The 25734-nt window shown below is 43.5% G+C and overlaps 1 protein-coding gene across 3 annotated transcripts in view; it reads left to right on the forward strand.

Annotated features, from left to right (window-relative positions):
- The first annotated feature begins 1563 nt into the window (after positions 1-1563).
- LOC121551695 (formin-like protein 2) overlaps positions 1564-25734 on the forward strand; it is a 109369-nt gene continuing 85198 nt past the window's right edge. For all 3 annotated transcript variants that reach the window (XM_045210069.1, XM_045210072.1, XM_045210071.1), the window contains exon 1: positions 1564-2160. In XM_045210069.1, coding sequence (XP_045066004.1) covers positions 2047-2160 — 114 coding nt within the window. In that variant the 5' untranslated portion in view covers positions 1564-2046. The remainder of the gene's footprint in view (positions 2161-25734) is intronic.

The raw sequence follows: 25734 nt of genomic DNA on the forward strand, positions 1-25734 counted from the left end.
CTCTCTCTCTCTCTCTCTCTCTCTCTCTCCAGTTCCAGTGGACTGACACTATCTCCCTGCCTTTTTCAGCCAGCTGAGGCCCTGGCCTGTCTGCAGCCACCACCCCCACCCTACACTAGGCAATCAATGTCTCTCATGCCCATCTCCATCTACACGCACAAATGCAAACACACACACACACACACACACACACACATCTCCTGTGTCTAGCTCATCATCAGCTGCATCATGTCTATCCCACTCACTCCACAGCCTTGGCTACTGTCCACGGCAGATGTCTGGGAGAGACCCTGCTATTGTTTACTATTGTTGGAATATTAATTGTTTTGTGTGTGTATTTTACAGGCATATCTCTGCTGAGCACTACTGTTCTGTATGTTCATTACTTCATTTGTGGCGTCTTTTGTGGAGAATAATAGGTCAGTTGTTGAGCTCCTAAACCAATGGACTTCGAGAGAAAAATAAAGGCCAATTATTATAGCTACTGTATGTGATGGAGGTTAAAATATCATGTTGAAAAAATATCAGTGGAGATTACACTGACAAGGAAATTAGATTGTAATTACAATGTTCTGAAGATAGGCTCACCGGTATTAGATGGTATTTAATTGTTTGCTGTATGTCTGCAAAGGGGAAGAATATCAAAGGGAAAGAATATCATCTCTAAACTTAGAATATTTTACATTGGAAATTATATTGGAATTGAAAATAGAACTCTATTCATGCTAAACATATACGTAGGCCTACTTTTTTCACAACCTTTATCATTTCACATTAACTGACTAAACTGAGTGAATGACATTGATCTATCCAGCATGTTTTCATGCTTTGCCCATGTCCCAAATATCACTTTTGTCAACTGACTCAGTGACTGTGAATTTGGATGACAATCAAGCCAGTCAAAATCCTGCTTAATCACTTAGCTCGATAATTGAATGACGAGAAACGAGACAGAGAAGGAGAATGTCAGAACATGTACGTCGTCAACAAAACAATTTGGAGCATTTTGGTCAGCCTCTCTCTTCATTGTGTCCCTGATGCAATGTGTGTAGCCAGCTAGCACAGCTGACCCCTGATAAGACAGACTAACGCCCTGATGAATCAGTCTGTGTTGTTCAATAAAGCCACTGTGCATCTGGAGAACCTCTCTTTCCCATGGAACCTCTCCCGAAGCTGATGTCATCTTCTCTCACAAGCAATGGGACTCCACCCTGTTAGCTATACATTATCTCATATCTTCTGCAAAGTAAATACTTAATAGATTATTTGCCTTTTTTTCTCTCAAGCCTAGTGAAAAGTTGGGTTATTCTATCTATAATGGCTCTAAAGGAGGACTTTTAATTAGGCCTATCCTAATTCGTGGGGCTATGGGACTTAAACACTGGAATAAGATTGTAATAAAGGTTGTGGACTAAGTAAATTGGTTGTAATAAATAAGGTTGTTATGCACATGTTATACACCATGAGTAGACTGCATATACCAGCATGCAACTCAACAAAACATCGTATGGTTTATGGCACGCCCAAGTAGTAGGCTTGTCTCTGAAAGGGCTAATTTCTCCAATCTGTAGAGATGTGATTGTGCATGTGGTGCGGTGTGTAGAGTCGACAGGACTCTTTACTGTATTAGTTGGTCATTACTGGGGGAGAGTTAGCTAGCTACTAATACGGGGATTGATAAACCTGAATCATGCACATCGTCATTACATCTAACTGGGAGTGGAGCAGAAATTGTGCAAGATACGGATAGGAATTTTCTTTGGTTATAAAGATTGCGCGGTTGTTGCTCCGAGTCAAGTTTCCAGCAAGTCCCCTATTCCATAATGCTTCACGAGGACTCGACTCATTGGAACCATTGTGATGTGCAAATTTGCTCACTTGTGTTTAATGTTGAAGCGGTGAGGCTGGGATAAAACGGGAATATTAGCAAACAAGAAGCATTGGCGCGGATACATTTTAGTTGTAGACTTTCTGTGATTTCTGAAGTCAAGCAGGAAGGTGTGGACGATAGTTGTAGTTGTGATCCAGCTAAAATCCGCCTGAAACATGGGGAACGCAGGGAGTATGGACCAACAAACTGATTTCAGGGGACATAACATGCCTTTGAAACTGCCTGTGCCGGAGGCAGGTGAATTGGAGGAGAGATTCGCAATCGTTTTGGTATGTTCACTATACTTTCTTATCGAACGCTGGCTGATAAGTTTCCCATTCTTTGTCTTGCGCCATGCCTCATTTGCGCTGGCACCGCACAACCGCTACCTAGACCAGCATCCTCTCAACTCAAGCCCGTTCATCTTTTGTGTTGAGTTCGACTTCGAGGGGACATTTCACTATTATGCAAGTTTGTGTTATTAGTCTTTTTACGCATGCTACGTAAGGTTAGTGTTAAACTAGCTGATAAGAATGGAAGTCATGATGAGACATAAAACAATTGATCTCATTTTCTTATTTTTCATTATTTTTTATTTCATGACATGTTTTTACATTGATCTGACTGCATCAAATAATCAAAGTTTGCTTCCTTTTTGATCTGAATATGTCAATATAACCTCAGAAATTTGAGTAGTTAGCTGTTTATCCCGTTGGCTCTACATGGACCAAAGGATAGTCTTGCAAATTCGAAAATGCCTTTCTGGGTGTGATATTCATAGTGTTTAGTCAGAGAATGTTTGTTCAGCCTGTATAGGCCTAGGCTACTTACCGACACTGCATGCTTCTGTAAATTTGATGTGTAGCCACCTGCGTTTACTCAAAGAAGCACCTGTACAGCTGTCAAGACAAAATTAGTAGCTACTTTATTTAATTCTGCTCCATTCATCTCCATTTCCTGTATTTTAAGATAAGACACAGCCTACATGACTAATACACCTTCTCAATGTTTCAGCATCCTAAATCATGGCCTTAAACCATTTGTTTTGCATTACATGTTCAGAGATTCTGCTTTCAAATGTGATGACAATTGTCAATTTCTGTGCTATGTGTTGCTACTTCAGGGGCACTTTACAGTACAGTTTTCCCCTTTTCTCTGCCTTGGGGTATGGTCTGTTACTCTGTTTGCCGACTGTGCTGGCCCAAGCCATTTAGCCTGTTATTACCTAATGGAGCAAGTTTTTCCCTGTGGGAGTAACTAATGCGTGTCACAGTGTTCTAGTTGGGGCGTAATTGCTGCATGTCCTGGCCAGATGAATCCCATTCTGTGTTGGAGGAGAGGGAGGCCAGGAGCAGACTTCTGTCTAGAGATGGGCTGCGGCCCAAATGGCACAGTATTCGCTATATAGTACTCTACATTTGACCAGAGCCCATAAGTAATGGACTTTATAGGGAAAAGGGTGTCATTTGGGACATAGGCAGGGTTGACGTCACACTGCCTCCTACCAGGGGATTGGAATTGTCTTCCTAATCCCATCTGCTTTTAGGATCACCTGGCTGCTTCTCATGATCTGCCTGGCTCGAAAGCCTAGCCTGCTTTTCAACTAACAGGCCGAACAAAGTAGGATGGAGGAACATAATTTAACTGCCTTAAGGCGCTACTCTAAGGATGATACGGTATCATTGAGTTCACTGTAACAGTTCATGGTCTGTTAGCTTTTCACGGCGTGCTCATTAACCATATTTATTTTCCCACCGTAAAGGTATAGGTCATTGATGGACTAATGAGTCACATTGGAAATGGATCATATTAGTAAATGCTACTAGCTGAATCCCTAAGCACTGGCTAAAACAACAGAGTGGACACAGTGGGTCTGGATGCACCAGGAGTCATCATTGCTGGGACTGACACTCACTGAAGAAGGATGGATGTGACATTGAGGGAGTGCCAGCTAGAATGTTCCTCAGCATGGCTGGCATGTCAGCAAAACTCTCTCCCTCCCTCTGCCAGGATGATGTCTTTACTCTTGGCACGACGCGAACCGTGCAGCATTAGGCGCGTTTGCGTCTTAATCACAGCACTTAGCTATATTTACTGCTATTTAAACCCCGCTGCATGTCAGCCATGCCCGTTGGCCGGCGGCTCCACCCATGCCTGGGTGAGATTGTGACTTCGGTAACCTGGTGTGTCACTTTAGCCTGCAAGGCTAATGATTGCAAAGATTTATTGGGCCCCTCAATCATTGATCAATACCACCATATATCACTCACTGATTGATAAGCATGGGTTAAACTGCAACAAGCGCAGCAGGCTGATGGTATCACGGGTTGGATACTATGACTGTTCATTAATTTATTTGCCAACTCGAATAATCATTCCAATCACCATAGGTTGGGCCTATGTAAAAGTATATTTCTTTAATAAACAGGATGGCCTGTATGTAATTAAATAATTTCCCGAAAATATCCCTTTCAAAACTGTGAAGCTATATTGTGCTGGTATATTAGGCCTACAGTGGGGGGGAAAAGTATTTAGTCAAATCAAATCAAATTGTATTGGTCACATGCGCCGAATACAACAGGTGCAGACATTACAGTGAAATGCTTACTTACAGCCCTTAACCAACAGTGCATTTATAAAAATAAAAATAAAATTGTGTTGAGAAAAAAAAGAGCAGAAGTAAAATAAAGTGACAGTAGGGAGGCTATATATACAGGGGGGTACCGTTGCAGAGTCAATGTGCGGGGGCACCGGCTAGTTGAGGTAGTTGAGGTAATATGTACATGTGGGTAGAGTTAAAGTGACTATGCATAAATACTTAACAGAGTAGCAGCAGCGTAAAAAGGATGGGGTGGGGGGCAGTGCAAATAGTCCGGGTAGCCATGATTAGCTGTTCAGGAGTCTTATGGCTTGGGGGTAGAAGCTGTTGAGAAGTCTTTGGACCTAGACTTGGCACTCCGGTACCGCTTGCCGTGCGGTAGCAGAGAGAACAGTCTATGACTAGGGTGGCTGGAGTCTTTGACAATTTTGAGGGCCTTCCTCTGACACCGCCTGGTATAGAGGTCCTGGATGGCAGGAAGCTTTGCCCCAGTGATGTACTGGGCCGTACGCACTACCCTCTGTAGTGCCTTGCGGTCGGAGGCCAAGCAGTTGCCATACCAGGCGGTGATGCAACCAGTCAGGATGCTCTCGATGGTGCAGCTGTAGAATTTTTTGAGGATCTGAGGACCCATGCCAAATCTTTTTAGTCTCCTGAGGGGGAATAGGCTTTATCGTGCCCTCTTCACGACTGTCTTGGTGTGTTTGGACCATGATAGTTCGTTGGTGATGTGGACACCAAGGAACTTGAAGCTCTCAACCTGTTCCACTACAGCCCCGTCGATGAGAATGGGGGCGTGCTCAGTCCTCTTTTTTTTCCTGTAGTCCACAATCATCTCCTTTGTCTTGGTCACGTTGAGGGAGAGGTTGTTGTCCTGGCACCACACGGCCAGATCTCTGACCTGATCTCATCGTTGTCGGTGATCAGGCCTACCACTGTTGTGTCGTCGGCAAACTTAATGATGGTGTTGGAGTCGTGCCTGGCCATGCAGTCATGGGTGAACAGAGAGTACAGGAGGGGACTGAGCACGCACCCCTGAGGGGCCCCCGTGTTGAGGATCAGTGTGGCAGATGTGTTGTTACCTACCCTTACCACCTGGGGGCGGCCCGTCAGGAAGTCCAGGATCCAGTTGCAGAGGGAGGTGTTTAGTCCCAGGATCCTTAGCTTAGTGATGAGCTTAGAGGGCACTATGGTGTCCAATCAGCCACCAATTGTGCAAGTTCTCCCACTTAAAAAGATGAGAGGGGCCTGTAATTTTCATCATAGGTACACGTCAACTATGACAGACAAAATGAGGAAAAAAAATCCAGAAAATCACATTGTAGGATTTTTTATGAATTTATTTGCAAATTATGGTGGAAAATAAGTATTTGGTCAATAACAAAAGTTTCTCAATACTTTGTTATATACCCTTTGTTGGCAATGACACAGGTCAAACGTTTTCTGTAAGTCTTCACAAGGTTTTCACACACTGTTGCTGGTATTTTGGCCCATTCCTCCATGCAGATCTCCTCTAGAGCAGTGATGTTTTGGGGCTGTCGCTGGGCAACATGGACTTTCAACTCCCTCCAAAGATTTTCTATGGGGTTGAGATCTGGAGACTGGCTAGGCCACTCCAGGACCTTGAAATGCTTCTTACGAAGCCACTCCTTCGTTGCACGGGCGGTGTGTTTGGGTTCATTGTCATGCTGAAAGACCCAGCCACGTTTAATCTTCAATGCCCTTGCTGATGGAAGGAGGTTTTCACTCAAAATCTCACGATACATGGCCCCATTCATTCTTTCCTTTACACGGATCAGTCGTCCTGGTCCCTTTGCAGAAAAACAGCCCCAAAGCATGATGTTTCCACCCCCCATGCTTCACAGTAGGTATGGTGTTCTTTGGATGCAACTCAGCATTCTTTGTCCTCCAAACACGACGAGTTGAGTTTTTACCAAAAAGTTCTATTTTGGTTTCATCTGACCATATGACATTCTCCCAATCCTCTTCTGGATCATCCAAATGCACTCTAGCAAACTTCAGACGGGCCTGGACATGTACTGGCTTAAGCAGGGGGACACGTCTGGCACTGCAGGATTTGAGTCCCTGGCGGCGTAGTGTGTTACTGATGGTAGGCTTTGTTACTTTGGTCCCAGCTCTCTGCAGGTCATTCACTAGGTCCCCCCGTGTGGTTCTGGGATTTTTGCTCACCGTTCTTGTGATCATTTTGACCCCCACGGGGTGAGATCTTGCGTGGAGCCCCAGATCGAGGGAGATTATCAGTGGTCTTGTATGTCTTCCATTTCCTAATAATTGCTCCCACAGTTGATTTCTTCAAACCAAGCTGCTTACCTATTGCAGATTCAGTCTTCCCAGCCTGGTGCAGGTCTACAATTTTGTTTCGGGTGTCCTTTGACAGCTCTTTGGTCTTGGCCATAGTGGAGTTTGGAGGGTGACTGTTTGAGGTTGTGGACAGGTGTCTTTTATACTGATAACAAGTTCAAACAGGTGCCATTAATACAGGTAACGAGTGGAGGACAGAGGAGCCTCTTAAAGAAGAAGTTACAGGTCTGTGAGAGCCAGAAATCTTGCTTGTTTGTAGGTGACCAAATACTTATTTTCCACCATAATTTGCAAATAAATTCATTAAAAATCCTACAATGTGATTTTCTGGAGAAAAAAAATCTCAATTTGTCTGTCATAGTTGACGCGTACCTATGATGAAAATTACAGGCCTCTCTCATCTTTTTAAGTGGGAGAACTTGCACAATTGGTGGCTGACTAAATACTTTTTTTCCCCACTGTATATTTAGTGAATTTTAAATCGCTTTTGCCTCAGTTTCTTTTCCAAATTGTTATTTTTAGCCATAGAGGTGATTTAATTAGAACATGTTTACATAAGAGCTCTCTCTTAATCTGAACATTAGTGATCTAGAGCAGTGGTCACCAAACCGGTCGATCATCGACTGGTCGATCTTCAAGGCATTCCTAGTCGATCACCAAACATTTCGGTAGAAAAGCCAATGTTAAAGGTTTGTGCTCCTTTTTTTTTTGTGTGTTGCGCTGTTGGCGGTAGGTGCACTTGATTCAGAATCTATGCGCTCCGGGTAGGCAAAATGTTCCATTTAATTTGTCTGAAAGAAAAACTCAGCCTACCCGGCGGACTGGGAGAGCTGTGGTTAAATGAAGTGTGCCTACTGCGCTGGCCAATTGGATAGCTCAAATCACTGTGCCTACAGCTTCCACAACCCTGGCCACAACAAAATGTGATACTAGCCTACTTGACATTTCATAACATTTAAAACCATGACCAGAGAGAGACTGTCAATAAATACAGCAAAGAGATTGTTTTTATGAGTGAGTTCATGTTTAAGTTTTTATTCAACACATAAAATGCACTTCTCCCTACTACCACTCTCGTGCAGCTGAAAAAAATGAGCAGCCAAGTGTATCAACAAGCCTGCGTTTTTATTATTAGCAGCTCGACGTGTCTATTTTAATATCAAGGGAATATTTCACTTTCTCTGGTCATAGGAACAATATGAATTTGTGCTTGAGGCATATGCGGGTGGAATACTGTGTGTCCCCTCTCTCTGGAAAGTCTCACCGGAGAAAAGTAGAGAGCAGGGACCATGAGAGGCAGACCCTCTGCTGCTTCCTCCCTCCCTCCACTCAGACTAATTCTGTGTTCAAAACAACTGGGAACTCGGAAAAAAATGAGCTCCGACTGATATATATATATTTTTTACGGTCATCCAACTCGGAATTCCAAGTCGGAAACTCTGGCATCTCCGATCTGAAGATCACGGACATCATGATTTGACCTCGTTATTTTTCTGAGTTCCCAGTTGTCTTGAAAGCACCATGACCATCAGATGCAGGTACCATCAGTCCAGTAAAATAAAAAAGCAAATTATTTTAATTTATGCTCAGCTGTGCCTCGCAAGTGCTACACGAACTGATCTACACTGCTCAAAAAAATAAAGGGAACACTTATACAACACAATGTAACTCCAAGTCAATCACACTTCTGTGAAATCAAACTGTCCACTTAGGAAGCAACACTGATTGACAATACATTTCACATGCTGTTGTGCAAATGGAATAGACAACAGGTGGAAATTATAGGCAATTAGCAAGACACCCCCAATAAAGAAGTGGTTCTGCAGGTGGTGACCACAGACCACTTCTCAGTTCCTATGCTTCCTGGCTGATGTTTTGGTCACTTTTGAATGCTGGCGGTGCTTTAACTCTAGTGGTAGCATGAGACGGAGTCTACAACCCACACAAGTGGCTCAGGTAGTGCAGCTCACCCAGGATGGCACATCAATGCGAGCTGTGGCAAGAAGGTTTGCTGTGTCTGTCAGCGTAGTGTCCAGAGCATGGAGGCGCTACCAGGAGACAGGCCAGTACATCAGGAGACGTGGAGGAGGCCGTAGGAGGGCAACAACCCAGCAGCAGGACCGCTACCTCCGCCTTTGTGCAAGGAGGAGCAGGTGGAGCACTGCCAGAGCCCTGCAAAATGACCTCCAGCAGGCCACAAATGTGCATGTGTCTGCTCAAACGGTCAGAAACAGACTCCATGAGGGTGGTATGAGGGCCCGACGTCCACAGGTGGGGGTTGTGCTTACAGCCCAACACCGTGCAGGACGTTTGGCATTTGCCAGAGAATACCAAGATTGGCAAATTTGCCACTGGCGCCCTGTGCTCTTCACAGATGAAAGCAGGTTCACACTGAGCACATGTGACAGACGTGACAGTCTGGAGACGCCGTGGAGAACGTTCTGCTGCCTGCAACATCCTCCAGCATGACCGGTTTGGCGGTGGGTCAGTCATGGTGTGGGGTGGCATTTCTTTGGGGGGCCGCACAGCCCTCCATGTGCTCGCCAGAGGTAGCCTGACTGCCATTAGGTACCGAGATGAGATCCTCAGACCCCTTGTGAGACCATATGCTGGTGCGGTTGGCCCTGGGTTCCTCCTAATGCAAGACAATGCTAGACCTCATGTGGCTGGAGTGTGTCAGCAGTTCCTGCAAGAGGAAGGCATTGATGCTATGGACTGGCCCGCCCGTTCCCCAGACCTGAATCCAATTGAGCACATCTGGGACATCATGTCTCGCTCCATCCACCAATGCCACGTTGCACCACAGACTGTCCAGGAGTTGGCGGATGCTTTAGTCCAGGTCTGGGAGGAGATCCTTCAGGAGACCATCCGCCACCTCATCAGGAGCATGCCCAGGCGTTGTAGGGAGGTCATACAGGCACGTGGAGGCCACACACACTATTGAGCCTAATTTTGACTTGTTTTAAGGACATTACATCAAAGTTGGATCAGCCTGTAGTATGGTTTTCCACTTTAATTTTGAGGGTGACTCCAAATCCAGACCTCCATGGGTTGATAAATTTGATTTCCATTGATAATTTTTGTGTGATTTTGTTGTCAGCACATTCAACTATGTAAAGAAAAAAGTATTTAATAAGATTATTTCATTCATTCAGATCTAGGATGTGTTGTTTAAGTGTTCCCTTTATTTTTTTGAGCAGTGTATTTTGTTATCAAAGCTTGAGTTTTGAAATATGATATGGTCTGAGAAGAACAACATTGGCAGGCTAAACATATAGCCAATATGTTGTGATAATGTATTAGGCCTACTGCGCAAAACTGCGTAAACCTCATTCCTACAGTACAGTTTTTAATAGGTTAATGTTACATGTTTTTAAGTCATGTTGCTTTTTGACTGCAAAGGTGATCTTGACTCAGAAAAGGGTAGCTGGGTAGCTGCAAAGGCCCGGCCAGCTCCTACATTAAGAAACCAGGTGAATTGAACAAGGTTGGGAAGGATTTGACTAAATTAAAGCGTTGACCTCTCCACAGACTCTGTAATGTTCAAGCCACAACACCATGATCAGCTGATCAGCTGACAGCTGTGCTTTTTTTAGGCTATGTGATGCACCTCATTAAAGCTTTATTCTGTTTGGGGTCACAATTTACTGTGTAGTAACACTGTAATTACCATAGTAACAACATTGCAACATATTGTTACGTAGGCTTATAAATAGCTTAATTGCTTTGTAATTACATAGTAATGGAGTGGAGTTTGTTTGTTATTACGCAGGTGGAATAGTGGAATTTATATGTACTTGTACTGTAATCATCAGAATAGACATTGAGAACAGAGTTAGTGCTACAGGTAGCCTTTGCCTGGAAAAGTCAAGGCTTGCTCCTGGCTGATTCTACTAAACCTAACTGTTTCCCCTTACAAAGCCAATTGCCTTCCTTTGATACAGCTGCTGTAGGGGACTCAAATAATCCCTAGAGCGATGGTTGATATTTAAACTAGACATAATTTTAATGCAAGGCCTCTGCCAAGATAAGGCAAAGTATTTCACGTGACCTTGACCATGCAGAGCAGGGGTGTCAAACGTCCGGCCCGTGGGCCGGATCAGGCCCGCAAACGGGTTTAATCCGGCCCGCGAGATGATTTTGTAAAGTATAAAAATGAGCTGCAATTTTTCAATAAAAGAAACTGCTTTTCCAATTGTGTCCACTGGATGGCGCAATAGCAATTGTGTTAAGCAAGCAAACTGTTTATACCGGGGCAGAGCAAATAGGTCAAGCAAGTGCAGCCAGTCCGGATGAGCTACTTTGTTTTGCCCGCGATATTTATTACGGCTTCTACTTTTAACATTATGTGCTTTGGCACCCTCATTGCCCCAATATGTCTCTGTCAAAAAAGAGAAAAGTGGACGCAGAGTGTTCCAAGAAAAATTGTCATCCTTCTATTTATTCACGGAATTGAATGGGAAAGCTGTATGTTTGGTGTGTTCACAGCATGTTGCAGTGCTGAAAGAATATAACCTTCGTCGCCACTATGTGAGTCTTCATGCCGACAAATATGACAACTTTCAAGGACAGCGGAAAAGAGAGAAGGTGAATGAACTGTTGGCGGGTCTGAAGAAACAGCAGTCTGTGTTTACTCACAGCCGAGACATCAGTGACGCTGCAGTGAAAGCTAGCTACCTCATTGCTAATGAAATCGCAGTTGCTTCAAAACCATTTAGTGAGGGTGAATTTGTAAAAACATGCATGATGAAGGCAGCGGAGATTGTGTGCCCTGAAAAGCACCAGGCTTTTGCAAATATCAGCCTGACAAGAAACACAGTTGCAGACAGGATTTCCGATCTTTCAGTGGATTTGGACAGCCAGTTGAAGCAAAAAGTAAAGTAATTTATTGCGTTTTCGGTTGCAATTGATGAAAGCACGGACATTACAGATGTTGCACAACTGGCCATTTTCATCCGCAGAGTTGATGACACATTGACCGTCACCGAGGAGTTCGTGGGAGTTGGTGCCGATAACAGATACAACGACAGCAGCTGATATTTTCACTGCACTCGTCAGCGCGCTGGACAGGGTCGGAGTGGACTGGTCCCGCGCTGTCAGCCTGGCTACAGATGGTGCGCCCTCAATGATCGGGAAAAAAGCAGGCGTTGTGACAAAGTTCAGAGAGAAAGTGCAATCTGCAAATGGAGGACGTGATTTTTGGACTTTTCACTGTATTTTGCACCAGGAGGCTTTGTGTTGCAAGTCATTAAAGATGGATAACGTCATGAAGGTGGTTATTATTTTTATTATATTATTATTATATTATTATTATATTATTATATTATCCAAACTGTTAATTTCATCCGATCCAGAAGCCTGAATCAACGTCAGTTTGACAGCCTTCTCAGAGAGAAAGACCACATCTATGGCCTGCCATACCACACTGAGGTAAGATGGTTAAGCCGAGGTGCTGTGCTGAGGCGTTTCTTTGATTTACGAGAAGAAATGGAACAGTTCATGGAAGAAAAGGAGTGTTAGAATTTCATTCCGCAGAATGGATGCAGGACCTTGCATTTATGGTGGATGTTACAGAGCACCTGAATAACTTGAACAAACAGCTGCAAGGGTGCAACAAAGTTGCCACGCAGTATTATGACAGCATACATTCTTTCAAGTTGAAGCTGTCATTGTGGGAGATGCAACTCACTTCCCCTGTCTGAAAAATGTGTGCGCGACCCAACATGTGGCAGACATGAAGCGGTTCAAAGATAAAATAACGGGACTGTTAAGGGAGTTTGAGCAACGCTTTCAGATTTTTGGTGAACTGGAGAAAGACTTCAACGTTTTTTGTTCGCCATTAACCGTGAATCCCTCTGATCTGCCCGTCAGCATCCAACTTGAAATAATATACTTGCAGTGTGACTCGGATTTGAAGGGCAAATTTGCCGCAGCTGGCTTGGACACATTTTATCAGAATCTCTTGCCAGGTTACCCCAACTTGACAGCCCTCGCTGCAAAACTGTTGTGCATGTTTGGAACCACATATCTTTGTGAGCAAGTTCTCTGTAATGAGCATAAATAAAACAAAGCTGCGCTCAAGGCTCACGCACAAGCACTTGAATCACATCCTGAAGCTGGCTGCCACTCAGGATGTGACGCCTGATATTGATGCGCTGGTGAAAGCTAAAAGATGCCAGGTATCAGGAGTCAAATAAACTATGCAACCCCACTTAAAGTGCTGCATGAGACACCCTGATATAGTTCTGTGATCTGTGATATACTTCTGTGAATCACTGAGGCATTGTGTGTTTGTGTGTTGTTTGTCCTCAGAATTTCAAATAGCTTGAGGTGTTTTATGATTAATAGTGATGTTGTGCTTTTGGACACACTGTCCTCAGGCTCCAGCTTTATGTTTATATGTTTTTATGTTGATGTGCTATTGTTTTTAATTGATTTTATTTTATTTGTATATTTAACCTATTCTTGACTCTGTGGTTCTTGCACTTGTTTGGGGAACAGGATTTCATTATTTGTATCTACATTTCTGCCTGAGAAATGACACCCTGATATAGTTCTGTGATCTGTGAAACAGTTCTGTGAATCACTGAGGCATTGTGTGTTTGTGTGTTCTTTTTTCTTTAGAATTTTCAAATAAACTTGAGGTGTTTTATGATTAATAGTGATGTTGTGCTTGTACTATTTTGGACACACTGTCCTCAGGCTCCAGCTTTATGTTTTATGTTGATAGTATTAAAACAAAGAAAACAATCTGAAGTTGTTGTTTTTAAGTTATATATACCATGATTTTACCGGTCCGGCCCACTTGGGAATAGATTTTCCTCCATGTGGCCCCTGAGCTAAAATGAGTTTGACACCCCTGATGTAGAGAAACTAGTATAATGTGAACTTCCATTTAGGGCTGTTATGATTATGGAATTTTGGGTAACGATGAATTGTCATGCAAATGGCCACGTTATTGTCATAATTGTCTATTTTTTGTTGTTCTTTTTAAAAACTTGTAATGCATCATAATGCATCTTTGAAAATTAGCTGCAACATACCTAATGAATACATCACAGCTTTGGTGACACCCCTGTCTAAAAAACGTATGGTTTTAACCGCTTATAACTTTTCAAAATGAAGCTTCTCTTTACTGTGCCATTCTCCTCGTAAAAGGATTACTAACAGTACCCACTTCAAAAACTGCTAATGGGTAAACTACACTATATATACAAAAGTATGTGGACACCCCTTCAAATGAGTGATTCTGCTATTTCAGCCACACCCGTTGCTGACAGGTGTATAAAATCGAGCACACAGCCATGCAATCTCCATAGTCAAACATTGGCAGTAGAATAGCCTTACTGAAGCACTCAGTTACTTTCAATGTGTCACCGTCATAGGATGCCACCTTTCCAACAAGTCAGTTCGTCAACTTTCTGCCCTGCTAGAGCTGCCCTGGTCAACTGTAAGTGCTGTTCTTGGGGTGGAAACGTCTAGGAGCAACAACGACTCAGCCGCGAAGTGGTAGGCCACACAAGCTCACAGAACGGGACCGCCGAGTGCTGAATAGTCTGTCCTCGGTTTCAACAAAAAAAAACACTCACTACTGAGTTCCAAACTGCCTCTCGAAGCAACGTCAGCACAATACATTTTCGTCGGGAGCTTCATGAAATGGGTTTCCATGGCCGAGCAGCCACACCCAAGCCTAAGATCACCATGCGCAATGCCAAGTGTCGGCTGGAGTCTTGTAAAGCTCGCCGTCATTAGACTCTGGGGCTGTTTTTCATGGTTTGGGCAAGGCCCCTTAGTTCCAGTGAAGGGAAATCGTAACGCTACAGCATACGATGACATTCTAGACAATTCTGTGCTTCCAACTTTGTGGCAACAGTTTGGGGAAGGCCCTTTCCTGTTTCAGCATGACAATGCCCCCGTGCACAAAGCGAGATTCATACAGAAATGGTTTGTCGAGATCAGTGTGGAAGAACTTGACTGGCCTGCACAGAGCCCTGACCTCAACCCCATTGAACACCTTTGGGATGAATTGGAACGCCGGCTGCTAGCCAGGCCTAATCGCCCAACATCAGTGCTCAACCTCACTAATGCTCTTGTGGCTGAATGGAAGCAAGTCCCCGCAGCAATGTTCCAACATCTAGTGGAAAGCCTTCCATGAATTGTGGAGGCTGTTATAGCAGCAAAGGGGGGTCCAACTCCATATTAATGCCCATGATTTTGGAATGAGATGTTCGACGAGCAGGTGTCCACATACTTTTAGTCATTTAGTGTATATGTACAGTTGAAGACAGAAGTTTACATACACCTTAGCCAAATACATTTAAACTCAGTTTTTCACAATTCCTGACATTTAATCCTAGTAAAAATTCCCTGTCTTAGGTCAGTTAGGATCACCACTTTATTTTAAGAATGTGAAATGTCAGAATAATAGTAGAGAGAATTATTTATTTCAGCTTTTATTTATTTCATCACATTCCCAGTGGGTCAGAAGTTTACATACACTCAAGTAGTATTTGGTAGCATTGCCTTTAAATTGTTTAACTTGGGTCAAACGTTTCGGGTAGCCTTCCACAAGCTTCCCACAATATGTTGGGTGAATTTTGGCCCATTCCTCCTGACAGAGCTGGTGTAACTGAGTCAGGTTTGTAGGCCTCCTTGCTTGCACACACCTTTGCAGTTCTGCCCACACATTTTCAATAGGATTGAGGTCAGGGCTTTGTGATGGCCACTCCAATACCTTGACTTTGTTGTCCTTAAGCCATTTTGCCACAACTTTGGAAGTATGCTTGGGGTCATTGTCCATTTGGAAGACTCATTTGCGACCAAGCTTTAACTTCCTGACTGATGTCTTGAGATGTTGCTTCAATATGTCCACATAATTTTCCTTCCTCATGATGCCATCTATTTTGTGAAGTGCACCAGTCCCTCCTGCAGCAAAGCACCCCCACAGCATGATGCTGCCACCTCCGTGCTTCACGGTTGGGATGGTGTTCATCGGCTTGCAAGTCCCACCTTTTTCCTCCAAACATAACGATGGTCATTATGTGCAAACAGTTCTATTTTTGTTTCATCAGACCAGAGGACATTTCTCCAAAAAGTATGATCTTTGTCCCCATGTGCAGTTGCATACCGTAGTCTGTCTTTTTTATGGCGGTTTTGGAGCAGTAGCTTCTTCCTTGCTGAGCGGCCTTTCAGGTTATGTCGATATAGGACTCGTTATACTGTGGGTATAGATACTTTTGTACCTGTTTCCTCCAGCATCTTCACAAGGTCCTTTACTGTTGTTCTGGGATTGATTTGCACTTTTCGCACCAAAGTACGTTCATATCTAGGAGACAGAACGCGTCTCCTTCCTGAGCGGTATGACGGCTGCGTGGTCCCATGGTGTTTAAACTTGCGTACTATTGTTTGTACAGATGAACGTGGTACCTTCAGGCGTTTGGAAATGACTTGTGGAGGTCTACCATTTTTTTTTCTGAGGTCTTGGCTGATTTCTTTTGATTTTCCCATGATCTCAAGCAAAGAGGCACTGAGTTTGAAGGTAGGCCTTGAAATACATCCACAGGTATACCTCCAATTGACTCAAATGATGTCAATTAGCCTATCAGAAGCTTCTAAAGCCATGACATCATTTTCTGGAATTTTCCAAGCTGTTTAAAGGCACCATCAACTTAGTGTATGTAAACTTCTGACCCACTGGAATTGTGATACAGTAAATTATATGTGAAATAATCTGTCTGTAAACAATTGTTGGAAAAATTACTTGTGTCATGCACAAAGTAGATGTCCTAACCGACTTGCCAAAACTATAGTTTGTTAACAAGACATTTGTGGAGTTGTTGAAAAACGAGTTTTAATGACTCCAACATAAGTGTATGTAAACTTCCGACTTCAACTGTAATTGAATATAAATTTGAAGCCCCCTTCTTCTAAAATGAATGTATTAAGACGATTATGAACCCAAATTATTTGTTCACGGTTATTGTCCATAATTGACGGTTATACTATAATTGTGCCAGCCCTACCTCCATTATAAGCCTAGGCTACACTACAGACTTGTAATCTTCCACCTAGATTTAATTAAGTAGCAGGACTGTAATTTAATTTCCATTAACAAGTTATTGCTCGAAGGGCTGTTTTTACCAGGTAGCCTAATCCGTTCTTTGTAGGTAATACTTTGTCGCTGTAAAAAATATATATCTTCGTGTGAATAAGGCCTATGACAATAATTTTACAAACGGTTACAGTTTTAATCATACTCTATGTATTCTAGCTGTCACTTCATGCTTATTTATTGTACATCAATTTAGCCAATTAGTTAGCCGAATGTAACTGTAGTTCTCAACACTATGATATGTCCCTTGCTGTAGTTGCATGCATTGCTGTAGTTTCTTGTGTTGTGTAGTGAACTGTGTCATACTGAATGTCCCTCCATTGATCACTGGCTAGCCCCTCTGTTTTGGTAAGCATGATGAAGACAGCTCATTACATTGAAAGGCTTTGTTTTCTTCGAAAATGTGGACGTTTCCATTTTTCATGGAACGCTGAGGTGGAAAACGGTATGCCTAAGTGAGTTTGGCATTTAGGCTAGTAGTCTCTTTCACTCAGGAGCATGTTTGTAAGCTCTTGTGTGGTTGCCATAGCACCCATGACATGAGTGTTGGCTGTTTCAACATGGGAAATAATCAAATAGATGGTTTGCACTAGACTAGAAGTGTTTTCCTGTTTGTTAAAGGGCAATTCCACGGGCTCTACTGTGTACTGCACTGAACTCTACTTCACTCTATTCTACTCTACTGTATAGTACAGTACAGTGCAGGACTGTACTGTACTGAACTATACTCTACTTTTCTTTACTGTACTGTACTCTATACTGTGCTCTACTGTACTGAACAATACTCTACTTTTCTTTACTGTACTGTGCTCTACATTTACATTTACATCATTTAGCAGACGCTCTTATCCAGAGCGACTTACAAATTGGTGCATTCAACTTATGATAGCCAGTGGGACAACCACTTTATTTTTTTATTTTTTTTATGGGGGGTAGGGGAAGAAGGATTACTTTATACTATTCCAGGTATTCCTTAAAGAGGTAGGGTTTCAAGTGTCTCCGGAAGGTGGTCAGTGACTCAGCTGTCCTGGCGTCGTGGGGGAGCTTGTTCCACCATTGGGGTGCCAGAGTAGCGAATAGCTTTGAATGGGCTGAGCGGGAACTGTGCTTCTGTAGAGGTAGGGGAGCTAGCAGGCCAGAGGTGGATGAACGTAGTGCCCTCGTTTGGGTGTAGGGTCTGATCAGAGCCTGTACTGGAATGTGCTGTACTGTGCTGTCCAAACATTTTAAAAACAACATAGATGTCTATGATTGTTTCAGATTTGGTCTGAGCTTTAGCTTTCATTTAACACCCAATTTGACATGCTCCTATGAACTTCACATGTTGATGCTCATGGATCATTTTACATGGAAATGACCTAAACAGAAACAACGTGTACATTTTCTCCTGAAGGGCAAGTTATCTAACATGACACAAACAATTAGCAAATCAGTAGAGTGACTGAAGTTGGATCAACAAAAACAAAGTGGCTTGAGAAAGTCCCCTACTAGTCTACTGTTACTAAATAAACCATTGGAAAATCATCAACCTACCCTAGCGTATGTGAGTCACATGTAATGTGTATGCTTCACATGGGAACACTGGAAGGTGACTCGATTCAGCAAAAATGTAGCCTAGTAGGTCTAGTGGCCTTTCCTCTGCTTCAACTAACCACTGGCCTCTCATGGAAATATTGTTAGAGGCAACAGTCGACATGGTGTCGGAACTCCAGGATGCTCCCAGACTAATTAGCCGTCGCAGCGAGGAACATAAAACTGTTAATTGAGAGAAGTAGTAGGCCTAGTGATCCAGCCAGCACCACATAGGCCACTACAACCCATCACAAGCTGCTGTAGTGTGCGATGGGCTTTTTAAGAGCATACACTGCAGGCAGGCAGCAGAGCTTGAAGGCTTCAGCCTCACTCCCTCTGCTGGCACAGAATCAGCTGGTTGTGTGGGAACCAGCCTTTTGGCTGTGTGCAAGGAGCGTCAGGTCGAAACCATTTGGGTTCCCTTTCAGTCGGTACTTTCACTACAACACATCACTGTGAGGAGTCACGCTCTCGCGAGCTCGACTGAAGAACGTACAATCACACCTGACAAAGCCAATGAAAACAGCGCGCCGCTGGAAGCCCCGTCTTCCACAGGTGATAACACTGAGGCTCGGATTAATTTCTTCAATTCTTCAGCTCTTCACCTCGAGCTGAGCAGAACGATTCACGCTGGTATCTTAAAACAAACATTGGAACGTGAGACTGTCAAACTTTGCTCCAACTCAGCTCAGCTCAGCTAAACCCATCCCCAGGAAACAAAACCCCTGGGTGAAGCAAATATATAATTACTGTGACTGTGTGGTCCCCCCTCTTTTTTTTCTTTTCTTCTTTTGACTGATTCTTTCCCCGACTTCCGAGCTTCATCCTCATTGGTGTTTTGTTCCTCAACAGGACCTGTATTTCATGAAATGTGATCATATAGCTCTATATATTCAGGAGGTGATCATAAAGGGTCTCTACATATTTAGGTGGTCCTCTGTAGCTCAATTGGTAGAGCATGGCGCTTGTAACGCCAGTGTAGTGGGTTCTATCCCCGGGACCACCCATACGTAAAAATGTATGCACACATGACGGTAAGTCGCTTTGGATAAAAGCGTCTGCTAAATGGCATATTATTATTATTATTATATATTATATAACTAAACTGTCCCATTGTGGTTGAGCGTCCTCCCCCTTTGGATGTTGTGTGCTAAATTTGTATTTTGTTTTTGTAGTTTCCTTTCTACAAACCAATTATACTGAACAGAAATATAAACGCAACATGTAAAGTGTTGGTCCCATGTTTCATGAGCTGAAATAAAAGATCCCAAAAATTTTCCATATGCACAAAAAGCGTATTTCTCTCAAATTTTGTGCACAAATTGGTTTACATCCCTGTTAGTGAGCATTTCTCCTTTGCGAAGATAATCCATTCACCTGACAGGTGTGGCATATCAAGAAGCTGATAGACAGCATGATCATAACACAGGTGCACCTTGTGCTGGGGGCAATAAAATCGTGCAATTGGCATGCTGACTGCTGGAATGTCCACCAGAGCTGTTGCCAGAGAATTTAATGTTAATTTCTCTACCAACGTCGTTTTAGAGAATTTGGTAGTACGTCCAACTGGCCTCACAACTGCAGACCACGTGTAACCACGCCAGCCCAGGACCTCCACATAAAGCCCTTTTGTGGGGAAAAACTCATTCTGATTGGCTGTGCCTGGCTCCCCAGTGCGCCCCTACCCAGTCATGTGAAATCTGTAGATTAGGGCCTAATTTATTTATTTCAATTGACTGATTTCCTTATATGAACGGTAACTCAGTAAAATCATTGAAATTGTTGCATGTTGCATTTATATTTTTGTTCAGTATAGTATTCTTTGGGTTGCTTAGCCTGGCTATAGCAATGAGTAAGATGGTTAAAAATGCGACTGAGACGACGAAGACTGACAACCGGGCACAGGTTTGCGACCATGCCCCCAGTCATGCAGCTATACTACAGCACTAATAGATACTCACGATTGTTGTCTTGTTTGTCTCGGCTTGGCGCACGCTCAGGCTGCTCTTGCTCGAACCAGTCTGTGTGCGCATTGCCACTGGCTGCGTGCAAACTCTTGAGGAAGCTTGGAGTTTCCGATAGTGACTTTCCTCTCCCAGATGCCTATACCTGAGTTGCGGGAGGCAGGGATGGAGCTGTGGCTTTGGTTGGATCAGATGTCTTGTTTTTGCCTGAGCTTGGTGCATGCGGATGCTGCCCTTGCTCAACCCAGTCTTGTGTGTATTGTCACCGGTTATGGGAGGCTACTCTCGAAGGGAGAGGTCGACCTGGTTCGTGGGGACGCCCTGCCACCTGTATGTGCCTCGGTCAAGCACTGCTTGCATCTCTTTCCAGACTTGGTTGACGAAGGGTCCAGTCTCGCCTCAGTGATCCAGTCCTACGAGACTTTTGAGACTAGGCTATAGCGAAGTGCTGCAAAGCATGCTACTAGCTATTCTTGCCTTCCCACGGTGGAATTGCTGGTTTAGCTCTCTTGTTTAGTGTACGTAGCAGTCAGTTGCTTGGTTATTCTAAACGGACCAGTCCCACCTCACAGTGCTACGGTGAAAGAGATTTTCAATACCGGAGGAAGGCGCCACAAGCTCAGGCTTGGCTTCTAGTCCACTGGGCGAACGCCAGCTAGCTGGCTACTTGCTTAGCTTAGACTAAAGCCTCATGGCTAATGTCGGCTAGCATACACAACAACCGTCAAATGAAGCTACTAGCTTTCCCCCAGTGTTATGGCAACCCCACCCCTATATCCAATTGCTGGAGTTGTAGGGAGTGGAGGAAGCGGGGCATGTGTGTGCACCTCCGGTGAAGATGCAGCCCCTACTGTATCTTGGGTAACCCCCGGAGCGAGGGGCTTGTGGCACAGGTCTGAGTCGCCTGTGTCCCCCACCATTAAACCAACAGTGCCCACATTTCGGTTATGGCCAAATAGGGTACATAAGCTGTTGCAGGAGCCCCCGGTACCCAGAAAGGGTCCAGGTTCCATGCAGGCTATACAGTCTCACATGAGCACAACGTATGTTGGAAGCTAGCCTCTGCCGAGTCCCCAAAAACCGAATGTTCCGGTTTTCAGGGGAAATGGAAAGAGAGCCTTCCGATTTTGGATGGATGTTAACCAGAGATCTCTATATAATGACGAGATGCTCATGTCTCTGCCCTAACAATGAGAGTCGTTGTCCCAAAGGCGGGAAGGCAGGTGACAAGTTTAGGTTCAAAATAAGCCCATAGAAATGTATTGGGCTTATTTTGGACAGATTTTAGCTAGAGTGAAACCTCTCGCTTCGCCTCTTCCTCTCTGTCTTAACAAGGCGACACTCCATCTTAGCTCCTCCTCCACATTTACTGGATTGGTTGAACAGTGCAGAAGAGAATCTCCCCCAAGTTCCACAGTGTTTACGGGTGTCAAAGATGTGGTGTCTCCCATATGTGGGATTTCTTCCCTCTATACCCAGACATTTTGTCGCCTATAATGGGAAGAAGGGGTAACTCGCTTTCTGGTTGGATGACCAGCTTTTTGTCTGTTTTGCTAATCCGGCTCGTGGTAGAGTGCTCTTTAAGCAGCGCCTCTCCGACTGGATTGTGGAGGCTATCTCCCTGGCATATGGCAGCAAGGGGCAAGGGCACCCATTCCACCAGGGGTCTGGCGGCATCTTGGGCATTGTTTAAAGCAAGGGTGTCAAACTCATTTTGCACCATGGGACACATTTAGTTTTGACCGAGGTCCGGAGGGCCGCACTTAAAATGTATTATTTTTCCTTGTCGTCAAAACTGGCAAGAAATTGTCCTCTATCCATCGGTTTTAGAATTTTCAATGCTCTCTGACTGTCTAGCTTTCATTTAGAGATTGCCAAGATTGCCGCATCTTGCGGATTGGAGGTGAGGTCTGGGTGGTCTGCAATGGGCCGTTTAATTTGGTATCCGTTGGGGTGCGCTTTGGGCTGGATTGTAGTTCCCCTTAGTGAAGTGTTACCGAGAGTACCTACTGAAAGGGAACGTAATGTTATGACTATAATTACTGTTCACTGGAGGAGGGAAACGCGGTACTGGGCTCGGTGAAGAGCGGTACTGAATTGAAGGAATGAATCAGAGCCTCAGTGTTATCACCTGTGGAAGGCAGGGCTTCCAGCGAGACACTGTTTTAATTGGCCTTGTCAGGCGTGATTGTAAGTTCTTCAGTCGAGCTCGCGAGAGCGCGACTCCCCATATTGATGTGTTGTACCTCATTTCCCTCCTCAGGGAACAGTAGTTATAGTCATAACGTTACAGCTTCAATCGTTATTGTTGTGCTCAATTCAATTTGGATATTTGCGCGTTTGGAGGTGGTTTTGGATATTGTCTAATTTTCCACAATGCTGTTGTGTGGGTTGTAGGGATGTTAGAGGGTTACTATGTAACTAGGCATGAACGACATGGACCAAGTTAGAAAACATGTAGCCTAGGCTATATAGCCTAGTAATTGAAAGGAGTTTAAATGGATGTAAATTCAATCACTCATACATTATTCTAATCACTCATAGAACTTCTAGGCCTAACCAGTGCTGCAGAGTAGATTTTTGACTTGAGGTCTGTACTGAACAGAAGGCTAGGCTATGCGCTAGTATGATTACAGAGCTATTTTAACAGGATTCAGGCTTGGCGTCCTCCAGTCTGTAGTGCACAAGTTTAAGTGCATATATAGCCTAGTCTAACCCTGTTAAAAATGGAACAGATGCACAATGTCAGGATGTCATTGAACATTCATCATTACACATTCATCCTTACATAACATAGCCTACAACTTTCACTACACATTTGGGTGTATTCTCCTCCCTATACAGTGCGTTCGGAAAGTATTCAGACCCCTTCACTTTTTCCTTATTCTAAAATTGATTAAATTAATGTTTTTCCTCATCAATCTACACACAATACCCCATAATGACAAAGCAAAAACAGGTTTTTAGAAATGTTAGCAAATGTATAAAAAATTAAAAACAGAAATACCTTATGTAAATAAGTATTCAGACCCTTTGCTATGATACTTGAAATTGAGCTCAGGTGCATCCTGTTTCCATTGATCATCCTTGAGATGTTTCTATATGTTTCTATACCTGTCTATATGTGACTCGTTTCAGGAAACTAGGCGTACACTACCGGTCAAAAGTTTTAGAACACCTACTCATTCAAGGGTTTTTCTTTATTTTTACTATTTTCTACATTGTAGAATAATAGTGTTGACATCAAAACTATGAAATAACACATATAAAATCATGTAGTAACCAAACAAGTGTTAAACAAATCAAAATAAATGTTATATTTGACCTTCTTCAAATAGCCACCATTTGGCTTGATGACAGCTTTGCACACTCTTGGCATTCTCTCAACCAGCTTCATGAGGTAGTCACCTGGAATGCATTTCAATTAACAGGTGTGCCTTCTTAAAAGTTAATTTGTGGAATTTATTTCCTTCTTAATGTGTTTGAGCCAATCAGTTGTGTTGTGACAAGGTAGATATACAGAAGATAGCCCTATTTGGTAAAAGACCAAGTCCATATTATGGCAAGAACAGCTCAAATAAGTTAAGAGAAACGACAGCCCATCATTACTTTAAGACATGAAGGTCAGTCAATATGGAACATTTCAAGAACTTTGAAAGTTTCTTCAAGTGCAGTGATGAAACTGGCTCTCATGAGGATCGCCACAGGAATGGAAGACCCAGAGTTGCCTCTGCTGCAGAGGATAAGATCATTAGAGTTACCAGCCTCAGAAATTGCAGCCCAAATAAATGCTTCACAGAGTTCAAGTAACAGACACATCTCAACATCAACTGTTCAGAGGAGACTGTGTGAATCAGGCCTTCATGGTCGAATTGCTGCAAAGAAACCACTACTAAAGGACACCAACAATAAGAAGAGACTTGCTTGGGCCAAGAAACACGAGCAATGGACATTAGACCGGTGGAAATGTGTCCTTTGGTCTGGAGTCCAAATTTGAGATTTTTGGTTCCAACCTCCGTGTCTTTGTGAGTCACAGTGTGGGTGAACGGATTATCTCCACATGTGCATTTCCGTAAAGCATGGAGGAGGAGGTGTTATGGTGTGGGGGTGCTTTGCTGGTTACACTGTCTGTGATTTATTTAGAATTCAAGGCACACTTAACCAGCGTGGCTACCACAGCATTCTGCAGCGATACGCCATCCCATCTGGTTTGGGCTTAGTGGGACTATCATTTGTTTTTCAAAAGGACAATGACCCAACACACCTCCAGTCTGTGTAAGGGCTATTTGACCAAGAAGGAGAGTGATGGAGTGCTGCATCAGATGACCTGGCCTCCACAATCCCCCGACCTCAACCAAATTGAGATGGTTTGGGATGAGTCGGACCGCAGAGTGAAGGAAAAGCAGCCAACAAGTGCTCAGCATATGTGGGAACTCCTTCAAGACTTTTGGAAAAGCATTCCAGGTGAAGCTGGTTGATGCCAAGAGTGTGCAAAGCTGTCATCAAGGCAAAGGGTGGCTATTTGAAGAATCTCAAATATCAAATATATTTTGATTTGTTTAACACTTTTTTGGTTACTACATGATTCCATATGTGTTATTTCATAGTTTTGACATCTTCACTATTATTCTACAATATAGAAAATAGTAAAAATGAAGAAAAGCCCTTGAATGAGTAGGTGTTCTAAAACTTTTGACCGGTAGTGTATGTCGCGGGTCACTACTTCACAGGAGAATCAAAATGCGTTTTTTGGCAGAATTGCCTTCTGGAGCATGTGAACTTTCATTTGCCTTAATAACAAACTTCTATGCCATCTGTAAATACGAATAAAATTGTTAAATTATGAGCCTAGTTGGTTTAGCCACAGAAAAAGACAGCAACCTTCCCACTAGCCATGATTGGCTGAGATAATGAGTGGGCTGGACATGCCGAGAGATGCGTTCGGATTGGTCTGCCATGTAGCACACTTCTGTCTATTTGAGCTGGTCAGTATGTGTAGGTAATCCTGTCTAACGCGGCTTTAAAAATATATATTGCGTAGTAGAACTGCATAAGTGTTGCTCTCCACTTTCTGGAGGACTGAGTTTTGAAATCAATGGAATTAGAGTATGATAGCTAAGGAGATGGAGAAAATACCTGTCTCCGGATTACATCTTCAAACTAAGGGCAACCATGGCATCCGTGACAGGGAGAAGCGTCCATCCATTATGTATACGGGTAAGACAGTGTAGCTAGCTACATTTTCAGATATTACACGTTTCTAATTTTGACAGAAAGTCATTTTCATTTGAAGTTA

This window comes from Coregonus clupeaformis, chromosome 4 (assembly GCF_020615455.1).
Source record: "Coregonus clupeaformis isolate EN_2021a chromosome 4, ASM2061545v1, whole genome shotgun sequence".
NCBI classification, from domain to species: domain Eukaryota; kingdom Metazoa; phylum Chordata; class Actinopteri; order Salmoniformes; family Salmonidae; genus Coregonus; species Coregonus clupeaformis.